Source organism: Mustela putorius, unplaced genomic scaffold (assembly GCF_011764305.1).
Source record: "Mustela putorius furo isolate JIRA1106 unplaced genomic scaffold, ASM1176430v1.1 tig00000238_pilon_pilon_pilon, whole genome shotgun sequence".
Lineage (NCBI taxonomy): Eukaryota > Metazoa > Chordata > Mammalia > Carnivora > Mustelidae > Mustela > Mustela putorius.
The window spans coordinates 983511-1005658 of NW_025421324.1; the positions used below are offsets into that span (position 1 = coordinate 983511).

The 22148-nt window shown below is 42.2% G+C and overlaps 1 protein-coding gene across 1 annotated transcript in view; it reads left to right on the forward strand.

Moving 5' to 3' along the window:
• The window catches only part of DNHD1 (dynein heavy chain domain 1), a 74058-nt gene that overhangs the window by 16393 nt on the left and 35517 nt on the right, over nt 1-22148 (forward strand). Inside the window, 8 exon segments of the mRNA XM_045078253.1 lie at nt 3949-4203; nt 4311-4448; nt 4582-4633; nt 9614-9879; nt 9969-10216; nt 17355-17511; nt 17975-18149; nt 18152-18466. Of these exon segments, the coding sequence (XP_044934188.1) occupies nt 3949-4203; nt 4311-4448; nt 4582-4633; nt 9614-9879; nt 9969-10216; nt 17355-17511; nt 17975-18149; nt 18152-18466 (1606 nt within the window).

The following is a 22148-nucleotide window of genomic DNA, read 5'->3' on the forward strand; positions in this document are numbered from 1 at the left end:
CACCTTTGCATTACTGGGATAAACCCATTTTGTTTCTTTCTTGTATGACTTTTTATTTTTATATAAGTTTAGATTTATTAGGAGAGTTGCAAGGATAGTAAAATAAACTCTCATCTACCTTTTACTAAGTAGTTTGTTTTTCTCACTTATCATTCATGCTTATTCTTTCTCTATGTATGTGTACATTATTTTCCTGAACCTTTGGAGAGTTTTAAGTTGCAGATGTTAAGTTCCTTTACCCTTAAATATGTTATGTGTTTCTCCTAAGAACAGGACATTTTCTTCTATAACTCTAGTATAATTATCAAAAATTAGAAAATTTCATTTTGATACAATTATGCTATCTAACTCACAGTCCTAATTAAAAATTTGCAAGTTACTCTAAGAATGTCCTTTATTTCTATGCTTTTTTCTTATTTCAGGATCCAGCCCAGAATCCTGCATTGCATTTGGTGGTCACTTCTCCTTATTCTCTTTCCTATGTCACAGTTCCCCAGCCTTCTTTTGGTTCCTTGTCTCATCATGGGACAGCTCTATAGTAGGGTCTTCATTCCAAGGCTGCCTCTCTCACCACATGAGACCAAGAACAACCTTAGCTGTGCTCTTGGTTGGCAATTTCCCCTTTCCTGTTTTGCTTCCTGCGCTCCCTTTGAAGCTTCCTGAAGACCATTCCTTCAATAAATCACATTTCCCCAAATTTGTGGGGAACCCAGTATAAGAAAATTATATTAGACCAAGTTCATTCATTCTTTTATGCAAATATTCTACAGCCACAATAACTTAAAATTTTTTTTTATCTTTTTTTTAAATTTAAATTCAACTAACATATAATGTACTATTTGTTTCAGGGGTACAGGTCTATGATTCATTAGTGTTACACAATTCACAGCACTCACCATAGCACACGCCCTCCCCAGTGTCCATCCCCCAGCACCCCCATCCCTCCCACCCCCCTCCACTCCAGCAACCCTCAGTTTGTTTCCTGAGATTAAGAGTCTGTTATGGTTTGTCTCCCGCTCTGGTTTCGTCTTGTTTTATTTTTTTCCTCTCTTCCCCTTTGATAACTTTTCTTATCCACTTTATCTTTCAGTTTCTGAGAGATATATGTTAAAAAGCCCCCCTTTTAACTATCGATTTATTAATTCTCCTTGAGGTTCTTTCATTTTGCAATATGTATTTAAAAATTGTGTGTGCATACAGGTTCATAACAGGGTTTCTTGGTGACTTTATTGCTGTGAAAAGGTCTTCATTCTTGTTACTTACTACCTTTCTACTAGAGTTCTACTTTGATGTTAACAGCATCAAGCATTTGCTCCATCTCTTTTCCTGTTTGTTGTCAACTTTCCTTTGTTATTTTGTTTCCTGAAAAACATTACGTCTGAGAGTCTATGTCTTGCCATAGGTTTATCTCATTTATTATGGTTACTGATTGGATTTGATTATTTGATTATTATGATTACTGTTGGGATCGGTTTTTCCCATTTCACATTGGTGTTATTTACTCCCTATGATTTCTGGTTGATTCTTCCTTGGGTTCCTTGTCTTTTGTTGGATTGTTTACATTTTGGTTGCCATTGTTGTCCTCTAATGGTTTGGATGTTAGACATTTTATTGCTCTCATGGTTGCCCAGGAAACCCTCAGTGCCTATTCATCCTTCTTAGTTTTAGAATCTTGACTTTATTTCTTTTCATAGACTTGCAGCTGGAGGAAGCCATGTAATTCAGTTCTGGGCAATGAAACATAAGTGAAAGTCACTGTGAAAAGTTTTTAAAAGAGGCAGATCCAACTGGAATGTCTTTTGGACGTTTACTCTTATCTTATTGCCTGACCGTTGGATGAAATTCTGGTGATAGAGAAGCTATTGCACCATGAAAGGGTAAACGTCATATTAAAGATGGAGGAGGACCATAAAAAGAGCTTTCTTCTGATTGATACTGTTGGGCCAATATGCCATCCAGGGATTTCTTATTTAATTAGTAAATAAACCTTTCACTTGCTTGAACCACACTTTTTCTGGTTTTCTCTCACTTGCAGCTGAGTGCATATGTAAGACATTTATACACCTGCTCAACAGGTATAGCTGTTTCACTTACATTTTTATAACAATGTCTCTTTCAAACCCACACTATCACCAGCATCCCTGAGCTCGCTCTTTCCCTACTGTGTGTGTGTATGTGTGTTTTGCGTAGCCCTTATCACTGTTTTACACATAATATGAATTACTTATTATGTTTATTGTATTTCTCCCTCGCCTTCAAAAGGGTAGGGATTATTATTTGTTTCCATCCCCGCTATACCTTGTGCTCATTATACGTTATGCCACAATGAGTGTTCCGAGTGAATGAATGTCAAGTGTGGATCTGTATTCACGTCTTTCTCCCAAGCACAGTAAGAAACTCAGTGCTCTTCAGGTTTCCTTTCTCACCTCTCTTCCTCTCCTCACCCTCCACTCTTCCTCGTATGCTTATGTTGAGATTTCCTGGAATTTAATTCTGGATTGTGGTGAGCATTCTTGTTTTGCAGCTGTCCCATTAAGACTTGACAATATGTTTTACAAATGTCTTTGCTCATCAAAGCTTCTTATAACTCTTGTATTCATTTTCCTTTCTCAGAAATATACTGTTGTTTATGTTTTTCAGAGAGAATCTGCGGATGGTACATTTCTGGACTCTTTTTATATCTAAAAATGTCTTTACTCCTTCCCAAACTTTCAGTGATACTGTGGCTAGTTACAGAATTCCAGACTTAAAAATATTGCCTCGGAACTTTGAAGTTATTGAAGATCTTGCCCCTTAGTGGTGAGGTTTTAAAAATGAATACTGATTATGATCTGATGGAGTAATTATTGTTGTTGTTGTTTGTGTGGTTTTATCCTAATTGGTGCTCAATAGGCCCTTTCAGTGTGAGTGAAACATTTTTTTTTTATAAACAGTTACTTTGGAAGTAGCTGTGCCAGGCACTGTGTTAAACAAAGAGACATGAAATAAGATGTGACTGAGGCCTTTTCCTTGAAGAATTTACAGTGAAGTGGACGAATCACCTGAGGAACTAGATAGTGATGACGCACTGGACTAAGGGCTATGCAGTGGGAAGCACTCAGTATGGAGGGTATTTCTAGAGCCTGGAAGAGAACATCTCGCTGAGTCAGAGGGCGTGTTTGCACATAATGTGTAGCTTAGTCAAGTGCCTTATGTCTTGGTCTCCAAAGACTGGGATCTGAACTCAAGGGTGAGTAGAATACAATCCACACACACCAGTTAGTTCTAATCACGGGCTCTACCAAACATCAAAAAGGACAGGAGAGCAACAGGGACAGTAGGTCCAACTGACGAGACATATCTTGCTGGTGTCTCCCTCTGTCCAGAGAGGTGACAACTGTCGTCAGCCTGTGTAGGCCAAGGAAACTCCCAGATGTGAGAAGGACCCACAAAGAGGCTCTTCGACTTTTATCCCACATTCCCCATCCCCAGGAGAAGGTCTCAGTAGCCTTCTACTACTCAGTAGACAGCTTCCACTCTCATATAAGGAGAATTATGCTACTCAGCAGGCCACACCTCCCAGGCCTAGTGATTGAAATCCATGTCCTGGAATTATTGCTGAGCCTTAGTTATCCAGTCTTTCTCCTTCTCTGTGTAATCTGTGTGCTGTGAAACTCTCTGATTATAAGTGTACAAATTTTCTATTTGAGGTCTACCCTGGGGGCTTTTAGTAGACCTGCCTGGTCTATCAAATTAGCAATGTGACCTCTTAATGTATGTTCTCCATTTTGCATCTTTTCTGGTCACTGAAAGATTTCAGGGGCTAATCTCTACTAAGAAGCAGCCTCCTTGTGTATATGTAGATACTCAGTTTCAGACTCTGCAACCTGAGAGTTTTGCAGAGGCCAGTGTGTGGCCAGTTTGTCTTCCCTCCTCCTTCAGTTAGTTGTCCGCTCTCTATGCTGACAGGTTCACGAGGATACGTATCACATGCAACAAGGCCTGCAGGAGCGAGTGAAAAACTGCAAGAGGATCAGGACGGACCAACGCTCCGTCTACCTTCAGAGGGTACAGTGCCAACAGCTGGAGCAGAAGCTGAAGCAGGCAGAGGCCTGGTTGCTGCGGCTGGGACAGTTGGCGCGCCTCATACACTACATGATTTGCCAGAGCCTTGTGTCTATCGTAGAGGAGGAGATAACCTCCTTTGTGGCCAACATCCTACAAGTGAGGTGGTGGGTGGCACGTGTGGAGGTGGGCAGGCAGTCAAGGCTAGGTGGCGGGCAGCGGGCACTGACACGTAGCCCCCAACCTCTCCTGACCCTTCTCTACAGCCCCCAAGGAAGAAACCCTTTCTCTCAGCCCAGCTGGTCTTTGACAGTTGTGGCCAGCTATCTCCTGAGCCGTGTATTGAAACTATGATCCAGATTCTAAATGTGGGCTTGGAGTCTGTCAAGACCTCTGTCCTGAAGGTATTCTGGGTTGGGCAGGGGGCTGGCTGTAGGAATCCCCAACTCCTATCCTCTGTGTAATTAGAAGCTCTCAGTCTGGTCTGAAGACTCACTGGTTTCCATTTCTGCCCTCTCTACATGCCTTGGTATGAAGGTAATGCAGTCTACAGACCTGAAGACCCCCTGCCACGCCTTGTATTCTGAAGGTATTTAAGTAAGGAGGCTTAGGCAGGGGTTAGCGAGGGTGAAAGGAGGGAGAGGGGCACATGCACAGTGTCAAGGGCATGACCATAAAATCAAGCCTTGGGTGTGGATGGAGCAGCTGTAACCTGGATAGTGCACACAGGTGTTGGGGGTGGGGGTTAGAGGGTGGGGGTGTGTCTTTGCTCACTCATGGACATGCTTGTGTGTATGTGTGTGCATGCAGTTGAGTGGAATGAGAGGTGTATGAAAGAATGTGAGTGAATATATTGTCTTGGTTCATCTAATTTAGTGATGGCATTTTGTTTCCTGTTAAGTTTGATTGCTAAGTTAATTTGTACTTGCTTGAACAACTCTGCTTGTTCAATATTAGCTTTATTTCATACAGCTCTTTTTCATTTCATATAGGATAATCAGTTAACATTACTGAGCCATTATGGTTACCAGTTATTGCTGGTTATCAGTCCTCACATTTGTTAACCACCAGGGGGGAAATACATCTTCACACTATCTTTATTTGGGGTAGTAACCCAGTTACAAATAAAATCATTATGTGCATTCAGTCACATCCGACATGTAGATGCTTCCCCCTATCTCCTTGATTCAACTAGTACGTTTTCATTAAGATGATTTAAAGACATGAAGTTAAATTGAAGACATAGGTGACAAGGGAGGAAAAGGTTCATTGAAAGGAGCCCATGTCTTTTACAGATGGCACCAATCAGGGCACATTATTTTCTCAAGTGAATCTAGGTTAATTGGTGGAGACTATTGATAATTTGTTTTACATGGTCCAGTGGCCAAACATGTTCGTTTACTAACCTATAACATGGGAATAACAAAAATAGACCTAACTCGCAGGATTAAAAGAGGTCATATGTCTAGTATAGTGCTCAGCATATAGTGATACATATTACAGGTAGTAACTTCTTACTGTTAATAATACTAACAACAGAAGTAAACAAGATATTTCACCCTATTCTCTCATTTTATACTAATTCATATTTTGGTATACTAATTTCCTTTGAAAGGTAAAACAAATACAAACCTTAAAACTTTTATTCTAAGTTCTAATGAAAGTGAAAATGTTTACTTGAGTGTTTTGTGTTATCCCTTCTACTTTTTTTTTTTTCCCTTGGTGGGCAGCAAAGCAAAGTTTATTGGGTGATAGTACAAAGCTCCCAAAGAGGGAGGAGACTTGAGAGGGTTGCTCACCCCTTCTACTTTTGAAAGAGCACCATGGAGTGATGTATTTAGGGGTGAAATGTCCTCATGCTTGTTATCTTTCAAATGTTTTAGGGGAAAAAGAGGAGGAAAAACAAACAAAGCAATGTGACAAAATGTTAGTAATTATTGAGTCAAAGTGGATGGGTAAAGCGATTTGTAGTATCTTTAAACTTTCTACATATTTGAGGTTTTTCAGAATCAAAATTTGAAGGAAAAAAAAGGTCAGCATGGAAAATCAAAGTAATACCATGGAGGAACAAGAATCAAAGTTCCGATTTGGGGTTTTTCTTAAGTTCTCTATGAAAATTGGAGTAGTATTTAATAAAAGTTAATACCTAGCAATTAAAACACAACTAGTAGTCTTAAGGAAATGTACATCTATCTCAGAAATCTTTTACTTAAACGAGGCAAAATTTGCATGGCATTTTAACCAAATTACAAAATGATTTCAGTGCCTCTGTGTATATTTTCAAAAGTATGAAAAGTTAGCCCCTTATGATAGAAATTTACACACTGACTAGATTCTGGTCCCTAGAAAAGGACCCGGTCTATTACTGATAAAACAGGTGCAGCATATCCTGCAGTCCGAAGCTCCATTCTGCAACATTTTCCAGAGAACAGTCTTAATTCTGAAACATTTTGTAACCAAAAAGAGATGATCAGTATTGTTATCTGATGTCCTTACCATCTTATCAGGAATTTTCTGCACTTTAAAACAAGGAAATTATAATTGGATAATGATTTTTCTCATCTGGCAGGTGTCAAGTTCAGGAACTTAAAATTTTTACATTAACTTTACCAAGATGAGTGCATCTTTTTGATATTTCATCATAAACACTTTGATATATGTTTTGGTTGGGATGGTGTTGAAGTTAGCTAAGAGATATAATGCAAAGAATGAAACGGTCACTACTGGTTGTTGTTTGTTTGTTTGTTTGGGGTTTTTTTTTGCCAGGGAACTGCATGTGGCAGGGGAGTGTCTTAGAGCGTGAGGTATGAACAGTGTGACCAGCCAGAGGGAGAATAGACGTAAGCAGTGTAGCAGTGAGTGGATTCATCATTGAAAGAGAAGAGAGACTATTTTTCTTGCCACCCTATAAATAAGAAATTTTGAAAAGATGAAAAGTTTTATAAGTATGTTTGACAAGCAGCTTTGCTGCTCTGTGTAACATGTCTGAGTGACTCACTCAAAGAAACCTACAGTAAACGTCTCTATTTGGTTTTTCACAGTTGGATTGATATTTAAAAATGCAGCTCCATGTTAACTTTTATGTTTCTTTGGTTTAGTTGCTATCAGACTTCTTGTCATAAACAAGCTTTATTTTGTTCTTACATTGGCCATGAAGTTATTAGAGATTTCCGTTTTGTTTTGTTGGGATATTGCAGTCACCAAGCTGCAGAGTTAAAAACGTACTAGCTTTTCTTTCCTTTGCTCAGACTTACACATGAACCAACTGTATCGCACCATATTGCTTGAGTACTCTCGCGGGTCTCAGCACCGTGAATCACAGTTCTTCAATCTCATCTTGTGTTTTGGAGCTCACAAAACAGCAAGTGACCAAATTCAAAGACATAAAATCTGTAGCAACACAACGCTTCACAGAAATGGAAACTAGAATGCAGGAAGAGAGCCCCTTCTCTCAAATTGCTGCTTGTCCTTTTCTTTCTACTTCGCTCTGTGCTTCTTCCCAGTTTCTCTGACTCTCCCCTAAAACTAGCTGTCCCTGCCTCCTTTGAACTTTCTGCTCCCTTATACCTTGCTTCCAACTTGGGCTTTCTGTGGTACCAACCCCATTCTTTTTTTTTTTTCCTTAAGATTTTATTTATTTATTTGACAGACAGAGATCACAAGTAGGCAGAGAGGCAGGCAGAGAGAGAGAGGAGGAAGCAGGCTCCCTGCTGAGTAGAGAGCCCAATGTGGGGCTCCATCCCAGGACCCTGGGATCATGACCTGAGCCGAAGGCAGAGGCTTTAACCCACTGAGCCATCCAGACACCCTGAGAATGAGCTTCTGACAAAAAAAAATAATAATAACTGAGAGATCGATCAACATAAAGACTGCTGGTTAGCTTAAATATATTGTTACTTATAGAACTAAAATTAAAGGCTTTATTAAATATAAATTATTAGAAGGGAAATAATACAGTATGAAATTATGCTATAGAGAATGCTGGTCATTCTCTTGCTTTCCAGGTTTTGAGAATGGAAGAATGGAATCGTGGAAGGCATAATGGTAAGCGATGCCCTTCTCCCTTCTTCTGTGGTAGAAGAGCCCATCTTCTGTGAGAAATTAGAAATGTCTGCCATTTGACTCCCCAGCCGTTCTTGCTGCTCAAGGTAGCCATATGACCTAGATTTTTACAATGAGATATAAGAGTCAGTCTGCTGGGGAGTTTCTGGAAGATTTCCTTTCCTGATAAAATGTGAGAGTCAGGCACGAAGAGGTTTCCCTCCAATGCTCCTCCCCTTTCCCCTGATCTTGCCTAAGAATGGGCTGCTTGGAGCTGGAGCTTGTCTTGCAACTATGAGGCAATAAGCCTTGGGATGAAAAGAACATTTCTGATTCAGCCTCCCCTATCACACACACCCCTCTAAGAAAATCTGCCCTTACGTATAACTGAACTCAGAAAGTAGTAGGGGAAGACTATAGGAAGCCTGATACTTCGTGACATCTTTGAGCCACTGAACCAACCTTGGGAATACCTACCTGGAAAGACTTCTTGTTATGTGAGATAATTGTTTTCATTGTTGAGATCTACTTGAGATCTTTCTCTGTGTGTCAAATAAATAAATAAAATCTTTAAAAAAAAAAAAAAGCTCATTCTCTATTTAGATTCCTTAGGAAGGGCTTGTGGAACCAAAATTTTATTTCCCTTTTTTCCTGGGTGCCTGAAACATTTTTTTTCTTTTTTTCTTGAAATTCAGTAATTTTAATAGATATGTTTTGTTATTGAACATTCTGAGGCATATTCTGAAGTATGCTCTTTCAAATGTAGTTTTTGCTTTTGTTTTTTAAAGATTTATTTATTTATTTGAGAGAGTCCTGTGCATCTAATTTCTGAACATTTCGATGTTTTTCCCCCTTATACACAAAGTTTCAACACAAATACTGAAATTAGCAATTAACCAGTTTCTAAGAAGTTAAAGGGGAAGCCAGGCTCAAGAATATTCCTTAAGACAGATACTAAGGACTGCCAAGCTCAGCCTCCTCCTCTGTTCTGCAGAGGCTTGAGTTCTACGAACTATGTTTCCTAGACCTCCTTGCAGAGAGGCGTTGTACATGATTTAGATGTGCATGGACTTCAATTCAGAACTGAGGTAAGAATGGGAGAGAGGCAGTGCCTATGCCATCCATTTTGCTAGAGGAGATCATAATAGAGGTAGTGTGCTTCAGTAGCTGCCAGTATGGCTCTGACCTCCCAATTTGCCAGGCAGTGCAGAGCTATAGATGCTCAGTCTAGAGTGGTTTTCAGTTCTTTCAACTGTTTGCAAACCACTTAATTTTCTATAATAATTCCCTTATTGCTTATACTAACTAAATTCTGTTTTCTGAACCTGAACCCTCAGTAAAAATTCCCTCAGTGGGTCTGTGTTTGTGATATAGATGCATGTGCATCAACTCACTCAGGAGCAAGGGATTGTGTGTGTGTGTGTGTGTGTGTGTGTGTGTGTGTAATGTATACACTGAGGTGGAGAGAGAGGTTCCGTGGGGGCCCTGCAGGGCACTCAATGGACAATTATGGTTTGTGCCCCATTAGAAGAAGATGAAGAGGAAGATTCGAACACAGAATTCGCGATGCCCAAGCTCCAGGGCCAGCCCAGTGATGCTGTGCACATCTTCTGTGGGCCAAATATAGGATTGGTGTGGCCCTGGAAGTCTCACACGATTACCGAAGCTCTAGAGGTCCGTGGGTACCGGCTGCGGGGCCAGTACCTGCCCCCCAGTTATAAGCAGCTGCAAGAGGACCTGGACAACAATCCTCGGATCCAGCAGGCACTGACTATGCAACAGGCCTTGCTGGAGGTGAGAAGAGAGTTTAAGGAGGGGGAAGACGCTCACTAATTCCTGTCATAGCCATCCACCTCTGTCCTAAGCACCTTGTCTGTGCCTAGGGCATGCTGCATGAGGTGAAGGAATTCTGCAGGGAATATCGTTGGATGACAAGCATTCACCAGTTCCTGCAGGCCTGGGGGCCCAAGAAGCTGGAGTCCATGAGAGGTGGTCCTCTCAAGAACTATGTGATGCTGGTGAGCTGCCTGAATCTTTGGCAGACCCGTGTCTCCAACATCCCTAACAAGCTGGTTACAAAAGGCAGATTGATGCTGCTGGGCTGCCATCACATACAGTCAGAGATGGGTGAGTGCTGCTCATCCTCTTTCCTTTCCTTCCGCCTTCCTTATCTGATCCACGTGGCTCTCCTTGGACCTGGACTGCCCTCCGAGGACTTTTGGTAATGGCCCCTCATTGGACTTGTAGATCCTCCCAGAGGCCCAGGTCCCAGGCCCTTCCCTTTGCAGTTAAAGTTGCCATCATTACAGAGGATAGCCTCCCCGTCTGTTTTGGCTCTGTTCATTCTTCATACTCTTTGGGAGTCAAGTTTCTATCACCCAACACTTTCTTTTTTCCTGAGATGGAAGTAGTTCAAACCAAATGTGACTGAGAAAAGTCTTAATCTACTCCTAAGGCTCGTGAGCTCAGTTTCTTTGCAGATATTCTCGGTAATCAAGAGTGCCTGTCCCCACATGCAACAGAGTCAAAATTGACACTATAATTTGCATGTATAAAAAGTTATTCTCTTTAACTGTTACGGCCTTACTTGTAGTTATAACTTCTGCAGGTGGTGAAAGAATGGATTCAATTGAAAGTGAAAGCACTTTTCATATAAAGCAGTGCTTAGGGTCTAATTCAGAACATTTTGGGTATTTGGTCAATTAAAAATTCATTCTACAGTTCTGGGTTGTTTTTATTCTCAAGTGCCCTCTGCTCCTCTTCCCCTGCAAGGTGGCATCTGGCATTGGAGAGGGCTGCTGGGCTCTGTGCTCTTCTTTGCTGGCTTCTGTCAACCCTCACCGAGTTGTAACATGTCCCTGCTTGGTCTCTGGCCTCCTCCTAACATTGCTGTTTCTGGGGCCACTGTGGCCTGAGCTGGTGTACCTATGTGTGTTCCCTTGGCTGATAGGAGCCCAGAGTGTCTACCTTTGCCGACTTGGCCCTGCATTTGCTCCTGCTGGCTTCGTAGGCCCTTGGGGTGGTCGTAAACCCTTCATCTAGCCTTCCTCTTAGGCTGGCTAGCCCTATAGGTTCTGCTTCAGTGTCCCTCTGCCCTCTACATAGGACCCCTTCCAGGTCCACTGGTTATTAGCTCTCCATTATCTTCTGTATCTCCTGCCGTTTGGGAGTTGTGAGGGACTTGGGAGCATTGTGTTTGGCCCTCCTTTTGCCACAATGCATCACACTGTGATTTCTACCCTGATGTGACTATCTTGTGTTAGCCCAGGGGCACTCTGCAGTGGCATCTTCCCAAAGTTCCACACAGAAAGTGGAGCTCGGTCCCACTCTGTCAACCTTTTCATCTTCAACCCATTTGGGTTTCCTTTTTATCTCAGTTTTCCTCTTGTCCCCCTACTAGGTCAAGGCCTCGTAGCTGTTGGACTCCCTGGGTCTCTGAGAAATTTGGTTTAAGATCTCATTTTGTTCCTCTGTTTTTCCCCTCCCTTCCAATGAGAAGGGTGTCTCATGCTATTGTTTACCAGCTAAAGTGTCTCTGCCTAGAAGCTGGTCTTCGAAAGGCTCACAGTGGGGTAGATTGGGAAGCCACTGATTGTTCTAGGAAACAGAATGTGGTTCTGTTTTCTTACCTAGATCCCAATAACCAATAGTGTCTGCTTCCTGCAAAGAGTAGGTACTGTCAGACTTGTGGTCTCCAGGCCTGCTTTCTTTGTGGAAGTGGGTGGCCTGAGAGATCTTGCTTGAAAATGCTTGCCTGCCTTTCCCTCCTTGTCTTTGCTCTTCAATGGATGAAAACATGCGTTATTAGGCATCTTTTGGGCCACAAAAATTCCCCACTCTTCCCTCTCTCCATCCCACCTAAATGTACAAGGGTTTCGGGCTGCATGGCAGGAACAGGGAGGGCCTGTGACTGGCCTACTTTGTTTCTGACCCTATTTGGGGTAGGCTTTGCTCCACTGTTGTTCAGGAAGTCTCTGTTCTTTCTAGTTTGTTAGATTCTTGGTCCTTAGTCCAGATCAACTGGTCTCTCCAAGAAGAACAGATAGAGAAAAACATGGCGTTCAGAATCCTGGGTTTGCTTTTCAGTGGTTTGTGTGACCCCAGATCACTGAACTTCATTCAGTTAGTTTATTTGTAATTTAGTCGCTCAGAGTTATGACTAGAAGAGTAAATGAAATATTTTTTGCAACGTTTCCGGCATTGAGACAGCCAGGCACTTGGTGCTTAATTTTTTCACTTAATCTTATCCTTCTTGTGATCTAGTTTGGCTTACTTATCCTCCAACTCTGTTCCTCTTCTGCCTGGTCTTCCTTGAATTGTGAATGACACCATTATTCATTCTTGTGAGTTAGTGTCCATCCTTTACTCTGCCCTCTCCCTAACTCCACCACTTCCAACACCAAATTCTTTCCATTCTTCTGCCTCCTAAATATCTCTCAAATCTGTTTTCCCGTCATCCGTCTCCAATTTCTAACCCCCAGCAGCCCTGGTATTTTTCAGTCTCTGATTTTACCATACGATGTCGCTGCTGAGCTCCTCTCTGCCATCACCTGCCTGCCCACTGCCGCTCTGCAAAGCTGCACAGTTCCAACAACCTAGCTAGAGTGATAGGCCCCAGGGGTAGTTTGCTAAAGGATATGTTCTCTCCTGGTGTATTTCTTCAACCTCAGGTCTCCTTCCACCCATTCCTTCTCTCTCTTGGTTTTCTCAGTCTCCGTTCTTGGTATTAAATCCCACTGATGACTTCCTTCTAGGCTCCAGAAGGTTCATACCCAGTGTGTTTTAATTCTCTGTGCCTGGAACTCACTATCTCACTTTCCGGTTACTGAGATGATCCTAGAGGAGAAGTCAGTTTATTTTCACCCCTCAAAACATAAAACAGAGCAGAGTGGAGTTAGGCTGCCTGAGTTTGAATCTTTGTTCTACCACTATGTGATTTTTTAAAAAAGTTTTTATTTAGGGACACCTGGGTGGCTCAGTCGGTTAAGCTGTTGCCTTAGGCTCAGGTCATCATCCCAGGCTCCTGGGATCGAGTCCCACATCAGGCTCCTTGCTCAGCAGGGAGCCTGCTTCTCTCTCTGCCTCTGCCTGCTTGTGCGTGCTCTCTCTTGCTCTCTCTCTGACAGATGAATGAATAAAATCTTTAAAAAAAAAAGTTTTTTATTTAAATTTCAGTCATTGAACATACAGTGTAATACTAATTTCAGGTGTACAATATAGTGACTCAACACTTCCATACCATACCCGGAGCTCATCACACCAAGCTCATTCCTTAATCTCCATCACCTGTCTCACCCATCCCCCTACTCTGCTCCCCTCTGGTGACCATAAGTTTGTCCTCTACAGTTAATAGTCTGTTTTTTTGTTTGCCTCTCTCTTTCTCTTTCTTTTTTTTCCCCTTTGCTCATTTTTTTTTCTTAAATTCTATATATGAATGAAAGCATATTGTATTTGTTTTTCTCAGACTGACTTATTTTGCTTAACATAATACTCTCTAGCTCCATCCATGTTATTGAAAGTGACAAGATTTTATTCTTTTTATGGCTGAATAATATTCCAGTGTGTGTATATACCACACCATCTTTATCCATTGGTCAGTCGATGGGATACCTGGGCTGTTTCCGTAATTTGGCTATTATAGATAATGCTGCTGTAAACATCTGGGTGCATGTATCCATTGAATTAGTATTTTTGTATTATATGGTTAAATACCTAGTAGTGCAATTGCTAGATCGTAGGGTAGTTCTATTTTTAACTTTTTGAGGAATCTCTATACTGTTTTCCAGAGTGGCTGTACCCAGGCTACATTCCTACCAACAATGCAAGAGGTTCCTCTTTCTCCACAGCCTTGCAAGACTTGTTGTTTCTTGGGCAACCAGGTGGCTCAGTCAGTTAAGTGTCTGCCTTTGGCTCAGGTCATGATCCCAGGGACCTGGGATTTTTATGGTTTCAGTTCTTACATTTAGGTCTTTAATCTGTTTTGAATTTATTTTTGTGTATGGTATAAGAAAGTGGTCCAGTTTCATTCTTTTGCATGTAGCTGTCCAGTTTTCCCAGCACCACTTTTTGAAGAGACGGTCTTTTCCCCATTGGATATTCTTTCTGGCTTTGTTGAAGATTAATTGATCATGTAATTGTGAGTTTGTATCTATTTTTGTGCCAGTACCATACTGTTTTGATCACTACAGCTTTGTAATATAACCTCAAGTCCAGAATTGTGATGCCTCCAGCTTTTTGTTTATTTTTCAAGATTGTTTTGGCTATTCAGGACCTTTTGTGATTCCACACACATTTTAGGATTGTTTGTTTTAACTCTGTGGAAAAATGCTACTGGTATTTTGATAGGAATTGCATTAAATGTGTAGATTGCTTTGGGTAGTATAGACATTTTAACAATATTTGTTCTTCCAATCCATGAGCATGGGATATCTTTCCATTTCTTTGTGCCCTTGTCAGTTTCTTTCATCAGCGTTTTGTAGTTTTCAGAGTATAGGTCTTTCACATTTTAGGTTAAATCTATTCCTACGTGTCTTTTTATTCTCAGTGCAGTTGTAAATGGGATTCATTCTTTAATTTCTCTTTCTGCTGTTTGATCATTGGTGTAGAGAAATGCAACAGATTTCTGCACATTTATTTTGTATCCTGCACCTTCACTGAATTTGTTTATTTTCTAGCAGTTTTTTAGTGGTCTTTCAGGTTTTCTATATACAGTGTCATGTCACCTGCAAATGATGAACATTTAACTTCCTTGCTGATCCAGACGCCTTTTATTTCTTTGTCGTCTAATTGCTGTGGCTAGGACTTCCGTTATACTATCTTCTTCTTTTTTTAAGATTTTATTTATTTATTTGAGAGAGAAAACTTGAGGAGGGGGTGGGGAGAAGGCAAAGGGAGAAGCAGACTTTGAGTAGAGAGCCCAACACAGGGTTCGATCCCAGGACGCTGGGGTCATGTCCTGAGCCAAAGGCAGGTGCTTAACCACCTGAGCCACCCAGGCGCCTCTCCAATACTATCCTGAATAAAAATGGTGAGCGTGGACATCCCTGTCTTATTTCTGACTGTAGTGGAAAGCTCTTGGTTTTTCCCCACTTAGGATAACATTAGTGGTGGGTTTTCGTATCTGGCCCTTATTGTGCTGAAGTATGTTCCCTCTAAACCTGCTTTGTTGAGGGTTTTTATCATGAATGGTTGTTGTACTTTGTCAAATGCTTTTTCTGCATCTACTGAAAGGGTCATGATTCTTATGCTTTCTTAATGTGATGCATCACATGGATTGATTTGCAAATATTGAACCATCCTTGCAGCCCAGGAACAAATCCCACTTGAATCTGGTGAATGATTCTTTTAATGTACTGTTGGATTCTGTTTGCTAGAATGTTACTGAGAATTTTTACATCTGTGTTCATCAGGGATATTGTCTGCAGTTCCCTTTTTTTAGTGGTGTCTTTATATGGCTTTCGTGTCAAAGTAATGCTGGCTGCATAGAATGAATGCAGTTTTCCTTCCTTTTCTATTTTTTAAAATACTTCTGAAGAGAATAGGTATTAACTCTTCTTTAAATTTTGGGTAGAATTTGCCCATGAAGCCATCTGGTCCTGTACATTTGTTGCCAATGTGTCATATTGATAATGTTGTTGAACCCCTCTAAGGCTCAGTTTGCATATCTGTAAAACAGGGACAATAATGTTATCTACCTTAAAGGGGTTCTGTGAGGATTAAAAGGATTAATACAGGCAAAGTAGTTGATTCTGTATATGGTTTGCAGTAAACAAGCATTCTTTGCTGCATTTTATGGTATACTGCTTTTCATATTCTTTAAAAGATTTTATTTATTTATTGGACAGAGACAGCACAAGTAGATAAAGAGGCAGGCAGAGAGAGAGGGAAAAGCAGGCTCCCTGATGAGCAGAGAGCCCGATGTGGGGCTCGAGCCCAGGACCTTGAGATCATGACCTGAGGCTTAAACCACAGAGCCACCCAGGCACCTATCTTTTCATATTTCTTTATTCCTTTTATTTTCTTTTTCTTTGTTTTGTAAGTAGGCTCCTTGCCCAGCGTGGGGCTTGAACTCATGATCCTGAGTTCAAGACCTGAGATGAGATCAATAATCAGACACTTAACTGACTGAGCCACCCAGGCACTCAATAATGGTGTTTCTTATAATCAGTGGTATCTTGGTGGTGTCAGTGATTTGATGAGACCTCATGCTGGTGTTATTCCTGACCTTGGAAACAGTGGAGTTGTCCCTATCACCAAAGGCAGCCTCTAAGATTACCTTCTGGCCCCATATCCACAGGAGAGCTCCTTTCTTTCAATCCTTAAAAACAAAGGGCAGATTACACATTCTTCTTCTTCTTCTTCTTTTAAGATTTTATTTATTTATTTGACAGACAGAGATCACAAGTAGGTAGAGAGGTAGGCAGAGAGAGGGGGGAAGCAGGCTCCCCACTGAGCAGAGAGCCCTATGTGGGGCTCGATCCCAGCACCCCGGGATCACAACCTGAGCCAAAGGCAGAGGCTTTAATCCACTGAGCCACCCAGGCGCCCCTACACATTCTTCTTGGTACCTCTTCTACTAGAGCAAAACCACTAAGGCCCCCCAAACAGCAACTTTCATCCCAATAGGGCATTCTGCTCTTCATGAACATGTCATTTCTGTGCCTTTGTATGTGCTATTTCATCTGCTCGACGTGGCTTTGCTCTTTGGAGCATTAGCTGCTTGACACATTCCCTCTGGTATTTCCTCCCAGAGGAGGCCTTTCCTAGCCTCCTCAGGCCTCCTCTCCTTTCACTATGTCAGGCTCAGGGCTCCCGAGCACTTGCAGAGCATTTATCACACTGGTCAGTGATTGTGTGTTCGTCTGTCTCTGCAAGCATATTGTGAACTTCTGAGGGTGGGAACAGTTTCTGTCTCACTCATTCACTGTGGTTTCCTGGTGCCCAGCACAGCCTTTAGTAGCTGCAGATAGCTGTGGATCACACCAGTGAATAGCAGCTGACTGGACACTAGGCACAAGTCCAGTAAATGCTCACTGAGTGAGGGAATCAATTCATTGTCTGGCTTCCCCTTTACTCCTTCCCCTTTCTGGATCCACAGCAATTCCCCAGCACCCCTTCTCTTTCATATTTGACTCCAGAGAGGCACACCTCCCTGCTGAGCAGAGAGCCCGATGCCCTCTCCTGTCTGACCTGAGCCGAAGGCAGCGCCTAACCCACTGACCACACAGGGCGCCAGGCCCCGGCGACCATATACTCTTTCAGGGGGGGAGATCCAAGTTGGAGAGCATCAGGAAGGACGTTCTTACCCATGTGCAGAATGAGTGCTGGACCCGCAGTCAGCAACTCATAACAGAGCTCATGGATTTCACGGAGGTCTTCCAAACCATCAACTCAGACATTCATACCATTGCACAATGCTCCCAGAAGGTAGGCTCTTCCCATCTTTCCTTCCTAGCTTATCCAGGGGCCCATCTTGCTAACATGCTCAGCATACTCTTCTTCAGCTCTCTGGTGAGCTCCAGTGGGGCTTGATGCCTTTAAACTATGCTCACGTATGTGATCTGCCCTTACTAACTCTCACCCTGTTCTCATGACCCTAAGTCAGGGAGAGCCATGGTCCTGCTTTCAGAGAGAGTTGTTCTCTCTGTGACAGTCAGATCTAGGGATCTCTTGCCCCGTCAATAGGGTCGTGATTTGGTGAGGAGCTATGCTGTCTTCACAGAGACCTGGGTCAGATGGGATCGGATCCCAGTGTGCCCCTGATCCCAGTTGGGTAAAAGGTGGCTTCTGGGGTCTGGAGCCTCTAGATGGTGGGATTGCCTCATAGGGATGAGCCCAAGCTGGTATGCAGGGGTGTAGGGGTGCTGGTCTCATGCTGTGGGCCCTGCAGTTGAACGAGGCCAGTGAGCAGTACAACATGCTGGAGGAGCAAGTGGAATACATCCGGTCACTCCATGAACTCATCCGGAACCACTTTAGCATCTTTAGCGCTGAGAACGAGGCACTGGACATCTCGGTGAGGAGGCAATTCCAGAGGTCACTCATGCCTCCCAGCCCCCCGCCCCCACACCTGTTTTGCTTGACTGTGCTCTGCTTGTCCCACAGCTCCTGGATGTGTGGGAGGCATTTCAATTTGAGAAAAGCCAGGCCTCAGAGTTCTTGCTCAGCAAGCGACACGCCATTGTGCCCAAGCTGAAGCAGCTGATAGCCGCAGCCCTGGTGGAGCTGGAAGGCCTGATTGACAAGGCCCTATCTGGCCCCTTCATGGACCCCACGCAAGAACAGAGGAGCACTGAGCGCCAGCTCATCTCTCTGGAGCGTCAGTTCCAGAACACAGCCAGCCACCTCAGTGAGCTGCACCACGCCTATGCCACCTTCACTGGTACTGAGGATCCCTGCCCCTCCCCCCATCCTGTGATAGACCCTCCAGCTGAGATAAGGGTCCTGTGTCCTGAGTGTCCCTAAGCAAGTCTCGGGAATCACATAGCTTCCTTTTAATCTCTTCTTTAAATGAAAACTGTAGGATAAAATCGTCTTACACTGGCTATGTCAAGGGTCATGCTTAGGGTGGGAGACAGGGGCCTCACGGTCTGGTAGGGAAGGCAAATAGGTGAATGTTCCATTAGAATGTGATGGGGTTAGAGGGCTGAAAGCCTGTGCAGCAGAAATGCAAAGGTGCCCACCCTTTAGTCCTTAACCTACTCAACCCAGTTTCAGGCTGTAGGCCCTAGGTAAGATAGGTCTTGATAAGCCATAGGCACAGCTTCCAGCCAATGTGGTGTAGAGGGGCAGCTGCTGCGGGTCTCCCTGACTCATAGGAAGAGACCAGGGCAGAACTGTTTGTCTCAGCCCTCTGTATAATGGTGCAGCTAGGCTGGTCCCCTCCTTCTTTATATAGAACTTTGTGGGCTCAAGTTTCTTTTCTCAGGTGCAGTCAGTTCTATCAGTTACTTTTATCCCCTGGAAGATCACATTGCTTCTGAGTTGCTTGTTGCTTTTTGTTTGTTTATTCATTGTAGGTTTTTTTGTTTGTTTGTTTCATATGTAAGTGAAATTATATGGTATTTGTCTTTCTCTTGTCTGACTTATTTCCCTTAGCATTATACCCTCCATCTGTGTTGTCATACTACTACCATTCTTAGAAATGTCACATCTTTTCATAATTTTCATTCTTTCCTTAAATGGCTGTAATATTTTTTGAGCATTTATTTTTTCTAAGAAGGGAGTTAGAGGTGTTAAAATTTCTAAGCTCTTTTTTCTTTTTTTTAAAAAAGATTTTATTTATTTATTTGACATACAGAGAGGCAGGCAGAGAGAGGAGGAAGCAGGCTCCCCGCTGAGCAGAGAGCCCGAGGTGGAACTCAATTCCAGGACCCTGGGATCCTGACTTGAGCAGAAGGCAGAGGCCTTAACCCACTGAGCCACGAAGGTGCCCCAATTTCTAAGCTCTTTATGCCTAGAATGATTTCATAATGTCCATACATCACAGCTTGGCTAAATACTGAATTCTGAAGTCACAAATTTTTTTTCTCCGAACTTAGGCTATTGCATCATTGCCTTCTGATAGTTGGCATTGTGGGCAAATTTGATACCAATTCAACTTTTTTTCCAGATAGGTAATCTGTTTATCGGTTATTTGGTAATGGCTCTTAATATATTTGCTTTGTCTTCTTTCAGAATTCGTACTTACATATTGGATTTTCTGAATCTCTTCTCCATTTCTTTTATCTTCATCATCAGTCATCCCTTTACTCTGAATTCTGGAGAAATATCACGAGCTTGTCTTATCAATTTCCTCTCTCTGTAAATTCCACTGCATTTTAAAATATGCACACATATTGTGTGTGTATGCATGCTTATGTGCACATGTATATGTATGTAAGTGTATGTGTAGATATTGGTTGCTAAGGTAATTCCCTACCCGGGCTCCTCAGAGAGTGGATGATTTTAGGGTTATCTCAGGGTAGGTACAAGATGAGCCTAGGATATTTTTTAAATCCAGAAAGTAAGAGAGTAATAAATTCCTTTAATAATAAGGGAGGAACATGTCACAAAGACACAGAAGGGATGCCACTGGCCAAATCTGAGACAATATGAGCACCAAAGTACAAAGTAAACTATTGGAAAAATAGGAATTGATTATCCACAGTAATAATAAATAGATAAGTAAGTCAATGAAGGAGAAATGAGGACTTGCCAGGAGTCAACTAGAGAAAATCTGGAGGGGAAAAATAATCATTTTGCAGGGCACCTGGGTGGCTCAGTGGGTTAAGGCCTCTGCCTTCGGCTCGGGTCATGATCCCAGGGTCCTGGAATTGAGCCCTGCATCGGGCTCTCTGTTCAGCGGGGGAGCCTGCTTCCTCCTCTCTCTCTCTCTCTCTCTCTCTCTCTGCCTGCCTCTCTGCCTACTTGTGATCTCTGTCTGTCAAATAAATAAATAAAATCTTTAAAAAAATAATCATTTTGCAAACATTCTGATAAATATTGGATCAGGTAAGGATCATCAGGGGATGTCAAATCTGGGGACAAATTTGATGAGGAGTAGAACGTTTACATTGTCTTAAAGATTCTCCTCCAGAGACTACTTATTAGTTGCAAGGAAGGGGAGGAAAAACCTTAGCAATTATTTAGTGGAGAAACTGGGCAACATTTTGACCATGTGTTCAAAGATTAACATCACCAGTGAGGGACAGATAGACATCATGTACCTCCAGACATGGTACCCAGAGGACACAATACCTATTCAGTAATCCAGCTGAAAATAAATAACTTCAGTCATGAAAACCATACAAAGACAACATGAACTTCTTGTGAACAAAAAGGGGAGAAGGGGGTCAATGTACTTCAAAGATGTCTGTTAGAAAAGATTAAGCCTGTGAGGAATGTTAAGAGAAGTTAAAGAGACATGACAAGTAAATGAGGTACTTGATCCTGGGCTGGATGCTGTACTTGAGGGAGGAAAAGGGCTATATAGAACGTTTTAGGTCAACGGACAAAATGGGAACACAGACTGTAGACTAAGGAATTCTGTCAATGTAAGATAGGAAGTTGATCTCTGTACTATAGTTATGTAAGAGAATATCCCTGTTCTTAGGAAATATGAAATATGTAACTTACCCTTAAATAGTTCAGAAAAGAATTATGTGTTTTTGTATACATATGTCCATACACACACAGAGCATGTAAACACAAATGATAAAGAAAACGGGTCAAATGTCAACAAAAGGTGAATCTTTAGAAATGGTATATAGATACTCTTGTTACAGTTTTTGCCTGCAACTTTTAAAGATGAAATCACAGGGCGTCTGGGTAGCTCAGTCCGTTAAGTGTCCAACTCTTGATTTTGGCTTGGGTTGTGATCTCAGGGTTGTTGAGAGTGACCCCCTCATTGGCCTCTGCCCTCAGAGTCGAGGCTACTTAAGATTCTCCCCTTCTTCCCCCACCCCAATCTCTGCTTGTGTGCCTGCTCTCTGAAAAGAAATAAAAATAAAAATAAAAAAGTGAAATCACTTCTAGATATTTTTTTAAAAGATTTTATTTATTTATTTGTCAGACAGAGATCACAAGTAGGCAGAGAGGCAGGCAGAGAGAGAAGAGGAAGCAGGCTCCCCGCAAGGCAGAAAGCCCAATGCGGGGCTCGATTCCAGGACCCTGGGATCATGACCTGAGCCAAAGGCAGAGGTTTCAACCCACTGAGCCACCCAGGCGCCCCCAGATAAAGTTTTAAAATGCAGTGGAATTCACTGAATAGATACCACGGCATATGTCTGTCAGAGGATATTTGCTGTTAATACTCAAGTTTGTCCTTCTCTTCTTGCATGTCTGGAAATATAATGCCTGTTCTTTCTTACAGAAGAAGTTCCTCATTTGTCCAATATTTGATGTTGAGGCAATTGCTACCAAAGATTATATGAGTCTGTAGCCAGATCTTTTGAGTCAGACAGAGAATGACTGGAAGAGTTTAAATTTACTACCTTTCTTTTTTTTTTTTTTTTTGGTCAGATGAGAGCTTTGATAGCCTGATAGTGATTCTAAGCCTTTCAATATTCTGATGTTCTCCGTGA